General features: G+C 42.1%; 1 protein-coding gene across 1 annotated transcript in view; it reads right to left on the reverse strand.

The window, feature by feature from the left end:
• Positions 1-5,014: 5,014 nt before the first annotated feature.
• The window catches only part of SIN3B (SIN3 transcription regulator family member B), a 63,129-nt gene continuing 52,419 nt past the window's right edge, over positions 5,015-15,724 (reverse strand). Inside the window, exons 18-19 of the mRNA XM_070748215.1 lie at positions 8,190-8,394; positions 5,015-7,171 (exon numbers count right to left, since the gene is read on the reverse strand). Of these exons, the coding sequence (XP_070604316.1) occupies positions 6,941-7,171; positions 8,190-8,394 (436 nt within the window). The 3' untranslated portion in view covers positions 5,015-6,940. The remainder of the gene's footprint in view (positions 7,172-8,189; positions 8,395-15,724) is intronic.

Raw genomic sequence — 15,724 nt, forward strand, 5'->3', positions numbered from 1 at the left:
GGTATGCTTGTGTGTGTGTCTGTTAGTACAGTATATGGGTTTTTTTTAAATCTTTAAATATTTTAATTAATTGGATTATTTATGATTTGTTTTCACTTGTTGTGAGCCGCCCCGAGTCTTCGGAGAGGGGCGGCATACAAATCCAAATAATAAATAAATAAATAAATAAATAAATAAATAAATAAATATTGCGCAGAATACCCAGAAATGAGCATGCAGTGGATAGAATGCAATACTGCAGCCTACTGTTGCTGCAATTTGGCAGTTCAAGTCTTATTTATTTATTTATTATTTGGATTTGTATGCCGCCCCTCTCCGAAAACTCGGGGCGGCTCACAACAAGTGAAAAGACAATCCAATACATAATCCAATTAATTAAAATATTATAAATTTAAGAAAAACCCCTATACTAACATACACACATACCAGACTCAAGGATGCCTCAGCCTTCCCTCCTTTCGAAGTCTGTAAAATGAGGACTCAAGATTGTTGGGGGCAGTAAGTTGACTCTGTGAACCACTTAGAGGGAAGGAGCGGTCTTCAATTTTGGCAACTTTAAGACTTGTAGCTTTCTGGGAATTGAAGTCCACAAGTCTTAAAGTTGCCAAGGTTGGAGACCCTTGATGTAAAGCATTGTGAAGTGGTACATAAGTTTAAGTGCTATTGCTATTGCTATCTTTAGTTGTTGCATGGGGGAACTGAGATATTCTCCTCCCCCTAGGCTTACAAAAAAAGTATGCATGGTATGTCTGAATGTATGATTGGTTTATTAAATTAGGGTTTTTAAATTAACTTAAATATTAGATTTGTTTATATTGTCTTATTATTGTTGTTTGCCGCCCCGAGTCTACGGAGAGGGGCGGCATACAAATGTAATTAATAAATAAAATTAATAAATGACTGTTGATACAATGAACCAGAGAGATGACTATTTCTTATCTGAAAGTCAGACACGAAGGTAAGTTAAAGCAAATGAGATCAGGATTGATTTTTAAATAAGTGACTTGGTTGATTGATTGATTGTGCTGTTGACCCTTAGCAACCACACAGTTTTCTCTAGAATAATTTCTCTGGAATACTGTGTTCAGTTCTGGAGAATTCACCTACAAAAAGATATTGACAAAATTGAACGGGTCCAAAGACGGGCTACAAGAATGGTGGAAGGTCTTAAGCATAAAACGTATCAGGAAAGACTTAATGAACTCAATCTGTATAGTCTGGAGGACAGAAGGAAAAGGGGGGACATGATCAAAACATTTAAATATGTTAAAGGGTTAAATAAGGTTCAGGAGGGAAGTGTTTTTAATAGGAAAGTGAACACAAGAACAAGGGGACACAATCTGAAGTTAGTTGGGGGAAAGATCAAAAGCAACATGAGAAAATATTATTTTACTGAAAGAGTAGTAGATCCTTGGAACAAACTTCCAGCAGACGTGGTAGATAAATCCACAGTAACTGAATTTAAACATGCCTGGGATAAACATATATCCATCCTAAGATAAAATACAGAAAATAGTATAAGGGCAGACTAGATGGACCATGAGGTCTTTTTCTGCCGTCAGACTTCTATGTTTCTATGTTTCTAATAATCTATCCTGAAGCAGCCCTTCAAGCCTTCCAGTAGTGTAATGCTGGTGTAACTGGGCCCATCCATCTTGCCATTGGTCATCCTCTTTTTCTCTTTCCTTCTGAATTTTCCAGCATTATACACCTATCAAGGAAGTTGGTCCTTCATAGAGTGAAATGCATCCAAAATGTAATTTGAACCTGGCCTCGATCAGGAAATGAGATTAGTTTTACCGATTTAGTTTATGAGGCTACCAGACTGTAGTGATTCTAGATGGAAAAACCCTTGAAACAGTATGGAAAGAATATAATACAGAAGACAGAACAATGACATTTGGGCAGAGCAATGAAAAACACTTATTCCCATAAGAAGCCTGCCATCCACCCTCATAGTCCAAGACCTTGAAAAAAGCCAGATTTTAAGGAACGCTTGAAGGAAATGAGGAAGCTGTTCCAGAAGGCAGTCACTGTGTTAGAGAAAGCCCACTTCCTGATTCCCATTGGTACTCTTTTTTTGGTCGATACCAGAATCATAATTGCAAATCTGTCTCACTTATGCAGACAAAAATAAAAAAAGTTATATATTGTGAAGCAAATTCAGAAAAAACTTTGCCTCTGTGAGTTGTTCAGGATACACAAGGTTTCAGCGAACAAAAAAATAGGGCATGATTGCAATTTAATACTTTTTTTTAACAAAACCTGTCCACTTGCCCAGAAAAACAGACAATAAACATTCCAATCAGTTTTTATATTTGGCCACTAATGTAATTTTTATTTAAAATGCAGGCCTAATTTATTAAAATTGCTTAGATTTCTTTTACAAAACACACTATTTCACCTCTAAAAGAACCTTAGGTTACTTGATTTTTACCACTTTAGCAAGAGCTTAAGATAGCTAATACAGTATATAATAAAAAGCAAAAACAGAATATAAAATATAATTTTAATGGTAAAATAAAAGTTTAAATCAAATCCTGAAGAAAGAGAAAAAACATAACTTTCAACTTTCATTAGCTTGGGAAGAACAAATAATGTCTCAGGGGACAATAGACTGTTCTCTTCATATGAGTCTTCTCTACAGAACCTTAAAACTATACCGATTTGGAGCAGGAGAAACCGGCCTTTAAATACTGCATTATTCAGAGTTTAAGATGCACCAGAATAAAAGAACACCTTAGTTTGGGGTTGTTAGCACGCTAAATGCAATTGTACAGTTCTTGACACTGACAATATTTGTAGGACTGATGATAAATAAAGGAGTCCCTGTGGATTTTACTCCACTGTTGTGGTTGGCTCTGGCCCAGTTCCTGCCCCAAGGAAAGTGGAGGTGGATGCAGGGGAAACATCAACATGTCATAGGCCTTTATTTTATTGCCGACAGAGTCAGGTAGTGCAGTTTCCTCGGATGAAGAAGGTGGGGATGACTTGGAAGAGGGGGGCTTGGCACACAGCCCAGGAAGCCAATCTCCATTATCTTCGATTGATTTGGATGAGGAAGTGTTAGACCCACGCAGGGGCAGAATTATGCATAGAAGAGACCAATTGAGAACATATTACAGGAGATAAGAGAGGCCACCTGTGTTTGGGTGGGGCTCCAGTAATTAGAGCTGCTGATATAAATTGAACCGTGCTGGCTTGGCCGTTGTGGAAGATTATCTGATCGTTGTTTCTTCAGGACCGTGCCTTGCTGTTTCCAGACTTTATTTGTTGATTTTTCACGACTTGGAAACCAAAGCAGAGCAAAGTGTGTGTGTCTCACTTCGTGGAAGAAGGAGGGCTGTGACGTTTCTTCACAGCTACTAGCTAAGTACTTAAGGACTGATTAAGGGGATTGTACAGCCTACAAGGTTGTTTTGGGAAGAGTGCTCTTTGCAATACAAAAAGGGTGCTTTGTTTCTTTTGAAATTTTTTTGTTAAAGAACTTTGTTTTTGAACTTTCAAGTGTCTGTGTGTCTGAAATTTGTATCCTTGAATTTTCGGGAGACTCATACCACAGAGCCCAGCAGAACACTAACTGTTGCTGACTTTAAGATGGTACTCATCTGTTTCAAGACTATTGAGCCAGTGCTGTCCAAAGACATTTATAATGGGAATGTGGCCAGCATGATGTTACAAAGCACTGTTACTTTCTCATCAAAGTAGTACCTATTTATAACTACTCTCATTTGCATGCTTTTGAATTGTTAGGTTGGCAGGAGCTGGGGTGAGGATGTTGCATGTTTCCAGCTAACAAACTCGGCATCTTAAGAATTGACAAGGAAGAATCATGAAGTCTTCTCAGCTGTTCTGTCCACAATGGAGTAACCCTCTATCTTCCTGCCTTGTTTCCCATCTACGACCCAGGTTTTTGATGCCTGTGCCTCGCCTGTCATGTGATGACATTTTGGGCACTCACAAAATGCATTTGTGGCCATTTGCAATGTTCCACAGTCACGTGGCTATGATTTATGACATTTTTTGCTGGGAAAGCAGTATTTACTTCTGCTCGCCAAACAAAAAACATCGCAGAGTTAAGAGTTTGCTTAACATCCATGGCGTTCGCTTAATAGCTAGAGGTATAACAAGCAGGAAGAGGGAGATTATGACCACATTTGGAATACTGTGTTCAGTTCTGGAGACCTCACCTACAAAAAGATATTGACAAAATTGAACGGGTCCAAAGACGGGCTACAAGAATGGTGGAAGGTCTTAAGCATAAAACGTATCAGGAAAGACTTAATGAACTTAATCTGTATAGTCTGGAGGACAGAAGGAAAAGGGGGGACATGATTGAAACCTTTAAATATGTTAAAGAGTTAAATAAGGTCCAGCAGGGAAGTGTTTTTAATAGGAAAGTGAACACAAGAACAAGGGGACACAATCTGAAGTTAGTTGGGGGAAAGATCAAAAGCAACATGAGAAAATATTATTTTACTGAAAGAGTAGTAGATCCTTGGAACAAACTTCCAGCAGACGTGGTAGATAAATCCACAGTAACTGAATTTAAACATGCCTGGGATAAACATACAGTATATCTATCCTAAGATAAAATACAGAAAATAGTATAAGGGCAGACTAGATGGACCATGAGGTCTTTTTCTGCCGTCAGACTTCTACCGTATGTTTCTATGTTTCTAAAAGGCTGCAAAAAAAAAAGAAAAAGATATAAAATCACATTGTCATGATTTACAACCATAACTGCAAGCTCAATAATGGTCATAAGTAGAGGACTACCTGGAATCTCATTGAGAACGTTACATCTAAGTCCCAGATTTGTTATGTCTCTTCTGTAAAGGCGAGAAACTTCTGTTTCACAAATAGCTGCCTCTCCCTGAATATTTAAACAGGTTATATCCGGGCCACAAACATTTATCTGTAGCTTTCTTTCCAAATGTTATGAAGAGCAGCTCCCAAGCGCTTTGGTCAAGCACTCTAAAGCCATCCAAGAATTGAGAAATGAGGGAAACCGTTGCATTTTAAAATCAATATTTTATTTTACTTGATGTGCAAATAAATATTTTTTTAAAAACTACATTTAAAGAATTGCAAAGCAAATACAAGCCAAAACCAATTGTTTTTTTAAAAAAGCAAGAGATCCTTCAGAAAAAACCAAAGAATTATTTTTCTTCTGTTCCGACTATTGACAGGTCTCTGTTGGTTTCATTGTAGCCCTTGCTAACACCACCCGGAGGCGATGAGAAGGATACAAAGGAGAGGGTCTTGCTTTGTCCACTCAGATTATAAATTAATTGATTTATAAAAGGATGTGTAAAGATGGCTTTGAAAAAGTTTGGAGGAGAAAGAGGGGGAGGGAGGAGGGTGGTCTGGGAGGGAATAAAATTCTCAAACTTCACGATGCCCCCCTCCCCCCCCCCAAATCAAACACACATTAAGCCACAAGCTACCGTTTCGTAGTAGTTTCGTAACAGAATTTGGCACAGGCAATCGTCTCGGCTCAGGTAGAGCGAGAGAAGACACAATTAAAACTCTGGGAGAAGCAGCTGCTGGAGACGAAGGTGGGACTTCCGAACACTGCTCAAGGCCAAACTGCATCCCCTCCCCTGGGCCGCAAGGAGAGCAAGTAACCCCTAATTGGGAGACCCAGAGCTTCGGCACAAAACCCCCAAACTCTCCAATCGGGGGGTATGTGTCTTTCCCACTGAACAGTCTGGTATCTCTGGAAAAAATGAACTTCGTATCCAGGGATGTTACCTGCAAAACTTGTTGGCATCAGAGGCACACAAATGAGAATATAGGATGGCATAGGTAAGTGACCACACCGGAGCCTATGTGGAAGGGAAGACCCCTTGAATCTTATCCAGGCCAAGTTTTAGGCTAGGGTTTTTTTTTTTTTTAAAGGGGTGGTGGTCGTTGGAGCTGGGTAGAGAGTGAATACAAATCCAACCCCTTAAATTCTTTGCAGGAAAACATGGACTGGTGGTTATTGAAGAAATCCTGTTTTTTCCTATTTCCAAAGGGGTAAAAGCCCAGGTTGTCCATGGTGTGGCATCCACTTGGATGACTTCTCTTACTAAGAAGGGGCCAAGGCATTATTGGCGACTCAAGCCATACCACCCGTGGAGAGAAAGACAGAGTCTCCACATTTGTTATTTTGGTTTTCCACTCAGTGATATAAATAGGTCACTGTTGTAGATTCTTGGAGACCTCGTCCTCAATTTTGAGGGGGGAGGGGGCAAACAATTTTGGAACTTCTCAAAGAGCTACGGCCTGTCTCTTCTAGCCCTCTGACCTCTTCCCTCCTACAGGTTCAATCCAATGAGGAGCCACTGGTCTTACCTCCTATCGGTGCGCCCTCCGAGGCCGTTGCGGGTGTCAGATTTGACTTCTCTGTGTGCACGCGCAAGAACGAGATTTTGGTGACTTTCGCCGATATTTTTGCTTCCATGCATGCGCAGAAGCAAAAAAACAGCAAAAATCGCTGAAATCTCACTCGCGCAAGTGTCCTCCCTTGATAGTTTTGCTTGATGAGCATGTGCAGAAGTCAAATCTTAAACAGGGACTTGTCGGGAGCGCGCAGCCTACTGGGACAGAGCACCCGACCGCACTGGCTGCTGCCCACCATTGGTTCAGCCTCTCTCTCTCCCGGCCTAAGCTCAAAGCCCCCATGCGTTCCCATGAGAGCAACGCAAACTGCCTCCATTCTGCTGAGGGTCCATTCTTTCTTGGACAAGCAGACACCCATGCTGCATTGGGGAGGGCGGGGGGTGGGGGAGAAAATCACCGTGGCCCCAAATGGGACTCCCGAATGATAAAAGCTGGTTGGATAAATACCAGTGATACATATGTTGTCTTCCCAAAAGTCCATATAAGGGGGGGGGCACTGGAATTTAGGGGTGGGGAAGAGGGGCGGGCGGGAAGTCGGAGAGTCTGAAGGTCAGGGCGAGGAGGGCTGGCGGCTGTACTGCACGTGATAGCGGCTGACAGGCACCCCGTGTATACTGACAGTCTCACAGGTAGTTTTGCAGGGCAGCAGGTCCTCATCCTCATCACCCATCAGCCAGTCCTGGACCATCTCGGCTGCTTCTCGGTTGACGTGCCTTGCAAGCCAGCGCCGGTGCCACTCTTCAAAGCGCTGGTGATGCCGCAATAAGACTCGAGGTGCTGCCTGCAAAGAGAAAGAGAGATGGGGAAAAAGGGATCGCGGGTGATCTGGGAGCCTTAGTGCTTAAGTCTCTCCAGCACTCAAGGCCTGCAGGCCGGATCTTGCCCACAGGGTGCTTCAATATGGCCTGCAGGACCACCATGGAAAAAACAAAGGACTTGCTCACGCTGTGTCTGCCGGCGAAAATGGGGTCATTTTCTCTGGCAGAGGGTTGCAGGAAGCCTGCGCAGCCAAAAATGGAGCTTGGGTGTGGGTTTACCTTCCATTTCTGCAAAAACGTGGAATGCCCTCTGTAGATATGATAAGATTAAACCTACATGCCTGGTGAAAGGAAATCCACACCTTTTATTAGTTCAAAGAAATAATTATTCATTTAGGCTTCCCTTCACCTAAGGCAGGGGTAGGCAAAGTCGGCTCTTCTATGACTTGCGGACTTCAACTCCCAGAATTCCTGAGCCAATCATGCTAGCTCAGGAATTCTGGGAGTGGAAGTGCACATTGTCATAGAAGAGCCAACTTTGTCTACCACTGACCTAAGGTAATCAAGACCCTTCTCTGTTTCTAGGGTAAAGGTGACTTGCTTAGTCAGCTCTCCTATTGTTCTGGCTAAGAGCAAAAGGCTAACCTATGCTCACCTGATTGCTCAGTATGAACTTTCTGCATATTAACCTGTCACTAGTCAATCACCAAGTCAATCACTGTGATTACATACACAACGATTTTGTTATAAAAAATAAACTGCAAGTCCTCAAAGATCAGAGATTCACACCAGAAGCTTCTCACCCAGAGAGACCAAGAAAGGACAAAACACTGTTCAAGAAATCATGTCTCCATATCAGTGATCTCTACAACTCTACACTCGGGAGCCCATTTTCATTGGCCACCACGTGTTCCCCCGACATGAGTGACACTGAGCTGGCCACGCCCACCCTGGCAATGGCCCTGAGGTTAAACACAACCGTGACGTGGCCCTGCTGTAGCTGGTTGCTACCCGGGGTGGGGGGCATTCTAGAAGGTGCACCTGTTTGGCTCGAGACAGGGCTCCCCGGCGGTACATGTAATCTTCGGCGTTCATGATGAAGAGCATCTTGTGTGTGTTCAACTTGAACTTGCAATCCACGTTGCAGGCACTCTCCACCCCGATCAGCTGCTTCCAGGAACTTTTCGCTTTGTCGCGCATGGCCTGGATCTGCTGGCACTGCCATCGCCGGAATTTGTCCAGGTTCCTGAAAGGGGGAAAAAGGAGAAGCCTCAACCCGGGTTACTTTGGGGGAAGGAGGCAGCGGGAGGAAAGTGGTACCCCAATCCCTTTTCTTCCTCAAATCTCCTTAGAAACAGAGAGTCCTTGATTTGACTGATTGCTTAGGATCATTTGATGTTTGTTTGTTTGTTTGTTTATTTAATTGGATTTGTATGCCGCCCCTCTCCGTAGACTCGGGGCGGCTAACAACAATGATAAAAACGGCATGTAACAATCAAATCCAATACTAAAATAACTAAAAAAAACCTTATTATAAAACCAAACATACATACAAACAAACATACCATGCGTAAATTGTAAGGGCCTAGGGGGAAAGAATATCTCAGTTCCCCAATGCCTGACGGCAGAGGTGGCTTACGAAAGGCGAGGAGGGTGGGGGCAATTCTAATCTCTGGGGGGAGTTGGTTCCAAAGGGCCGGGGCCACCACAGAGAAGGCTCTTCCCCTGGGTCCCACCAAACGACATTGTTTAGTTGACGGGACCCGGAGAAGGCCCACTCTGTGGGACCTAACTGGTCGCTGAGATTCGTGCAGCAGAAGGCGGTCCCTGAGATAATCTGAATTGTGACTGGAAACTGATCGGCAACCAATCCAGACTGCGGAGTGTTGGTGTAACATGGGCATATTTGGGAAAGCCCATGACTGCTCTCGCAGCTGCATTCTGCACGATCTGAAGTTTCCGAATACTTTTCAAAGGTAGCCCCATGTAGAGAGCATTACAGTAGTCGAACCTCGAGGTGATGAGGGCATGAGTGACTGTGAGCAGTGACTCCCGGTCCAAATAGGGCCGCAACTGGTGCACCAGGCGAACCTGGGCAAACACCCCCCTCGCCACAGCTGAAAGATGTTTCTCTAATGTGAGCTGTGGATCGAGGAGGACGCCCAAGTTGCGGACACTCTCTGAGGGGGTCAATGATTCCCCCCCCAGGGTAATGGACGGACAGATGGGATTGTCCTTGGAAGGCAAAACCCACAGCCACTCCATCTTATCAGGGTTGAGTTTGAGTCTGTTGACACCCATCTTATGCCCTGATTGCAAAGTTCCAACAGCTGTCCCATCCCACGGGTTCCAACAGCTGGCTGTCCCGGTCACATAACCGCATTTTGGGTGCTTGGGATTTTTTGGCTGTTTGCAGCATCCTGTGTTTACATGGCTGCGTTTCATGATGCTTTTGCCAAAAATCCAGTGTTTACTTCCCAAGTTCAGCAAAAATGTCCTACAGCAAACGATGGGCTTGCTTATTGACCCCATCACCACAAAAAAGGTCGTAAAATTGTATCAGTCTCAGGTGATGACTCACTTTAGGACCCTCACAATTTATGACCATAACGGGCAGGCTCCATTACCATACAGGGGAATTCAGATCGCCTTCAGCCAAAATGCAAGTCATGTTTTTTAAAGACTAAGGTTTATGGTCTGTTATGGTCTGAAACCATGTGCACACAGACTCAACCTGCTATTCATTTCCAGAGTTCGCAATATTATACAAAAGATGAGAAAAGACACCGAGGAAAATACAGCTGAATCTAGGTTTACACCAAAATAGAAACATAGAAGACTGGTGGCAGAAAAAGACTTTATGATCCATCTATTATTATTATTATTATTATTATTATTATTATTATTATTATTATTATTATTATTATTATTATTATTATTAATTGGACTTATACGCCGCCCCTCTCCGAAAACTCGGGGCGGCCAACAGAAACCATAAACAGTGTACAATAATAATCCAATACTAAAAGCGAATTAAAACCCCTTAATATAAAAAACCAAACATACATACAAACTTACCATGCATACAATTGTAAAGGGTGCAATTCTAATCTCTGGGGGGAGTTGGTTCCAGAGGGCTGGGACCGCCACAGAGAAGGCTCTTCCCCTGGGTCCCGCCAAGCGGCATTGTTTAGTTGACGGGACCCGGAGAAGACCCACTCTGTGGGACCTAACTGGTCGCTGTGATTCGTGCCGCAGAAGGTGGTCCCGGAGATATTCTGGTCCAGTGCCATGAAGGGCTTTATAGGTCATAACCAACACTTTGAATTGTGACCAGAAACTGATCGGCAAGCAATGCAGACTGCCGAGTGTTGGTGTAACATGGGCATATTTGGGAAAGCCCATGATTGCTCTCGCAGTTGCATTCTGCACGATCTGAAGTTTCCGAACACTTTTCAAAGGTAGCCCCATGTAGAGAGCATTACAGTAGTCGAGTCTCGAGGTGATGAGGGCATGAGTGACTGTGAGCAGTGACTCCCGGTCCAAATAGGGTCGCAACTGGTGCACCAGGCGAACCTGGTCTACCCTTATACTATTTTCTGTATTTTATCTTAGGATGGATATATGTTTATCCCAGGCATGTTTAAATTCAGTTATTGTGGATTTACCAACCATGTCTGCTGGAAGTTTGTTCCAAGGATCTACTACTCTTTCAGTAAAATAATATTTTCTCATGTTGCTTTTGATCTTTCCCCCAACTAACTTCAGATTAAATTAAATCAGAGCCTTGGTGCCGCAGTGGTTACAGTGCAGTACTGTAAGCTACTTCTGCTGCCAGCAGTTTGGCAGATCGAATCTCAGTAGGCTTAAGTTTGACTCAGCCTTCCATCTTTCTAAGGTCGGTAAAATGAGGACCCAGATTAGAAACATAGAAACATAGAAGACTGACGGCAGAAAAAGACCTCATGGTCCATTTAGTCTGCCCTTTTACTATTTCCTGTATTTTATCTTAGGATGGATATATGTTTATCCCAGGCATGTTTAAATTTAGTTATTGTGGATTTACCAACCATGTCTGCTGGAAGTTTGTTCCAAGGATCTACTACTCTTTCAGTAAAATAATATTTTCTCATGTTGCTTTTGATCTTTCCCCCAACTAACTTCAGATTAAATTAAATCAGAGCCTTGGTGCCGCAGTGGTTACAGTGCAGTACTGTAAGCTACTTCTGCTGATCTGTAAGCTACTTCTGCTGCCAGCAGTTTGGCAGATCGAATCTCAGTAGGCTTAAGTTTGACTCAGCCTTCCATCTTTCTAAGGTCGGTAAAACGATTTGCCTTCAGTAAAGCCATGCTGATTTGGGTCCAATAAGTTATTGTTTTTTAGATGCTGATTTATCCTCTTTTTGAGTAGAGTCCCCATCATTTTAACTACAACTGATGTCAAGCTAACTGGCCTGTAGTTACCAGCTTCTTCTCTACTGCCCTTCTTGTGGATAGGCACAACACTGGCCATTCTCCAATCCTCAGGAACATCTCCTGTTAACAGGGATTGGTTAAACAAATCAGTCAGGGGGGTAGCAATGACAGATCTGAGTTCTTTAAGAACTCTGGGGTGGATGCCATCTGGACCCATTGCCTTATTTATCTTTAATCTTTCAAGTTCTTCTAAGACATCGGCTTCTAAGATCACTGGAGCTGAATCCGTACAGCTGGAAGCAATGCTATATTCCTCTATAGTATTATTTTGTAAGGTGTCTTTTGAGAAAACTGAACAGAAGTAGCTATTGAAATGGTCAGCGATCTCCTTATTCCCATTAATGCATGTATTATTCCCGGTACTAAGCTTTGTGATGCTGCAGTTTTTCTTCTTCCTATCACTAATATATCTGAAGAAGGTTTTATCCCCCTTCTTTACAGATTTTGCTATTTCTTCCTCTTTTGAGGCTTTAGCAGCATATATTATATGTTTCGCCTACTTCTGTCTCATTTTATACACCTCTCTATCAGCTATACTTCCAGACTCTTTATACCTCCTATAGGCAGCCTTTTTTTCCATTGACTATAGTCCTTACATCATTGCTAAACCATAGCGGTTTCTTCTTCCTTTTACCTTTAGTTACTTGTTTTACATAAAGTCTTGTGGCTTTTAAGATGGCCTTTTTTTAATACAGTCCACTGGGTGCTCGCTCCTGCCATTTTATCCCTCCCCTTTAATTCATTATTTAAATATTCCCCCATTGCATTAAAATTTGTTTTTCTGAAATCCAATACTTTGGTTGCAGTATAGGATTGCTCACAATCAGTTTTTACATCAAACCACAAACATAGATGGTCACTGCAACCTAAATTTTCTCCCACCTTGACCTCTGAAACCCGATTCCCATTTGTAAAAACTAAATCTAGAATATTCTCCCCTCTAGTTGGTGTCTTAACTAGCTGTGCCATAGCTGTTCCTGTAAAGGCCTCTACTATATTCTTACTTTTGCATGTAAGGGCACTGGGGATATTCCAGTCAACATCAGGCATATTGAAATCACCCATAACCACAATATCTCCCTTTACTGCCATTAGGGTAATCTCATCCACCATCTTGTTGTCATGTTCCTCAGATTGCCCTGGAGGCCTATAGATCACCCCAATTCTAATGACAGAACCGTCTTTATTTTGCATGCAAATCCAGAGGGTCTCCAGATCTTTACATGTATTTTGAATTAGTATTGTTTTTAGACTTTCTTTAACATAAATGGCTACTCCACCTCCCCTTCTCTCTATTCTATCCTTCCTATACAGTGTATATCCTGGTATGGATATTTCCCATTCATTAGAATCTTTAAACCATGTCTCAGTTATGGCAACCAGATCCAAATTATCTCTAGATATTATGGCCATTAACTCACAGAGCTTGTTGCTCAAGCTTCGAGCATTCGTGTACATTACCCGAAGAACATTATTTTCATTATTAGTTTGCCCCTTATCATCAACAACTACATCTATTTTATTTACAGCTCCCTTTTCATAAGCTTCCAGAAACTGATTTATCCTCATTGGTCGGGGACAGAAATCCTCCACATCTGGTACATCTGTGTCCCCTTTACCTAGTTTAAATGCCTGTCCAAAAAAGTTCTGAATTCCTCACCGAGCACCTGGGTACCTCTGTATGATGGATGCAAACCATCCCTCTTAAACAACTCCCTATTAGACCACCTACTGACATCATGACTTACATAACCAAAACCTTCAGCTTTACACCACTGCCTTAACTACACATTAAACTCTCTGATACAACTTGTTTTACCCTCCTGGCCACAAACCGGTAACACCTCTGAGAAAGTCACTGAATCAGTTATTTTACCCAGCTCCACACTTAGACATTGAAAATCTCTTTTTACTACATTAACATTTCTCTGGGACAAATCGTTTGTGCCAAGATGCACCACCACATCAACTTTATTACCTTTACTCACAGCCTTGACAATGTTTGTAATCCGCCTCCTGTCCCTGTGGGCAGTGGCTCCTGGAAGACACCTCATCACCTTCACCACATCCTTCCTCTGTCCCAAATCAACACCTCTGACAATCGAGTCACCCACAAGAACATGTGTCCTCTCTTTATTTCTACTAACTGGACTTGGTTTGGTGACACTATGCTCCTCATTTACAACAACTTCTCCTTTGAACATCCCCTCATTCTCCGCCTGAGGGGCCTTGCTAAGATCTACAACATCCTTACTATTTAAATCCGCAAGAACATTATAGGAATTGGATACAGAGAGACCAAAATTGTTATGTTTTTGTTCAACTGCACGCAATCTTCCTGAACCGACAGTTGTCCAAACAGCCCTCCTCCTCGGGGGGCGCTGTGGAAGTGGAGGCTGCACACATGGCTGCATTACAGCACGTGGCTGGGACAATCTTTCCACTTCTGCCTGCAAGCTACAAACTAAGGACTGCAATCTAGAGATCTCGCCATCTAATCTAGATGTCCTAATGCAAAGAGGGCAGTACCCCAAGTTCCACAAGGTACACAACAGCCAAACACAACAGCCAAATAAGTGTTACACTGCACCAAGCCAATCATCTTAACAATGTATTGAAATACAGGTACTTAGCAAGAAAATGAACCCCTATTGTTACCAAACTTTTGTTGTTGATTGTTGGGGGCAAGATGCTGACTCTCTGTAAACCGCTTAGAGAAGATTGTAAAGCACTGTGAAGCAGTATATAAGTCTAAATGCTATTGCTATTATAAACTGTACCTCCTCAGCGTTTATCCTTTACCCTCAACTCTTTCTCCCAGTTTTACAAGGTACAGTGTTCCCTCGATTTTCGCGGGTTCGAACTTCGCGGAAAGTCTATACCACGGTTTTTCAAAAATATTAATTAAAAAATACTTTGCGGTTTTCCCCCCCTATACCACGGTTTTTCCCATCCAATGACGTCATATGTCATTGCCAAACTTTCGTCTGCCTTTAATAAATTTTTTTTTAATAAACTTTAATAAATAAACATGGTGAGTAATAATCTGAATGGTTGCTAAGGGAATGGAAAATTGCAATTTAGGGGTTTAAAGTGTTAAGGGAAGGCTTGTGATACTGTTCATAGTCAAAAATAGTGTATTTACTTCCGCATCTCTACTTCGCGGAAATTCAACTTTCGCGGGCGGTCTTGGAATGCATCCCCCGCGAAAAGCGAGGGAACACTGTACACCTTTTCAAGATCCCATTCCCGCTGCATTCTGTCTCTTTTGACATTTTCAACCTTCACTTACCTCTGACAAAGTGGGCAGAACCATGCCCTTTTACAAAGCTGTTTTTAATTTTTGAAACATGCATCCACTCGTGTCATCAGAGTATAAATTACCCACTACAAAGGGTATGAATTCTTTACAGGTATCTGTAATCCTGTAGTAGTATGACAGCCAAAACTTCATCTAAGTCCTATTCATCAAAGTTTCTAGCAGATTCACTTCGTAATGCTTTCCCTAAACCAGTTTGTCAAACTTGGCTGGCTGGCTGGCAAATTCTGGGATTTGAAATCAACTCATCCTAAATTTTTGCAGCAATCAAAATGGTTGTTGTGTGAGTGGGTTGTTGTTGTGTGAGCAATATGGTGGTTATGTGAGTGGGTATGAGTGGTCTTTTTAACAATACAGGGTTTTATGGATGAGTACACTTAGTTTTTTAAAATTAATTGGATTTAGATGATTACATTGAATTGTTCCTTTTTATTTGTTGTTAGCCGCCCCAAGTCTTCGGAGAGGGGTGGCATATAAATCCAAATCAAATCAAGTCAAAAAATAAATAAATAACTTAAATATCTTTTTCCTATCTTGTAGCACTCTTTGCTTCATCATTCTACCAAGGGTCATTTTTTGGTGTTTCTGATTAGCAAAGATTACCATATTTTTCCATATATAAGACAATACCTTTTCTTTAAAATATTTACCTATAAATGGAGGGGCGTCTTATACATGGAGGGAAGGGGCAAGAGGAGACCCACTGCCGATACCTTATCTCTGCAAACTAGCCTCACGAAAGAAACTTCCGACTGCAGAGACAAGCTAACAGGTTTCCTCT

The sequence above is a fragment of the Erythrolamprus reginae genome, chromosome 1 (assembly GCF_031021105.1).
Source record: "Erythrolamprus reginae isolate rEryReg1 chromosome 1, rEryReg1.hap1, whole genome shotgun sequence".
NCBI lineage: Eukaryota > Metazoa > Chordata > Lepidosauria > Squamata > Dipsadidae > Erythrolamprus > Erythrolamprus reginae.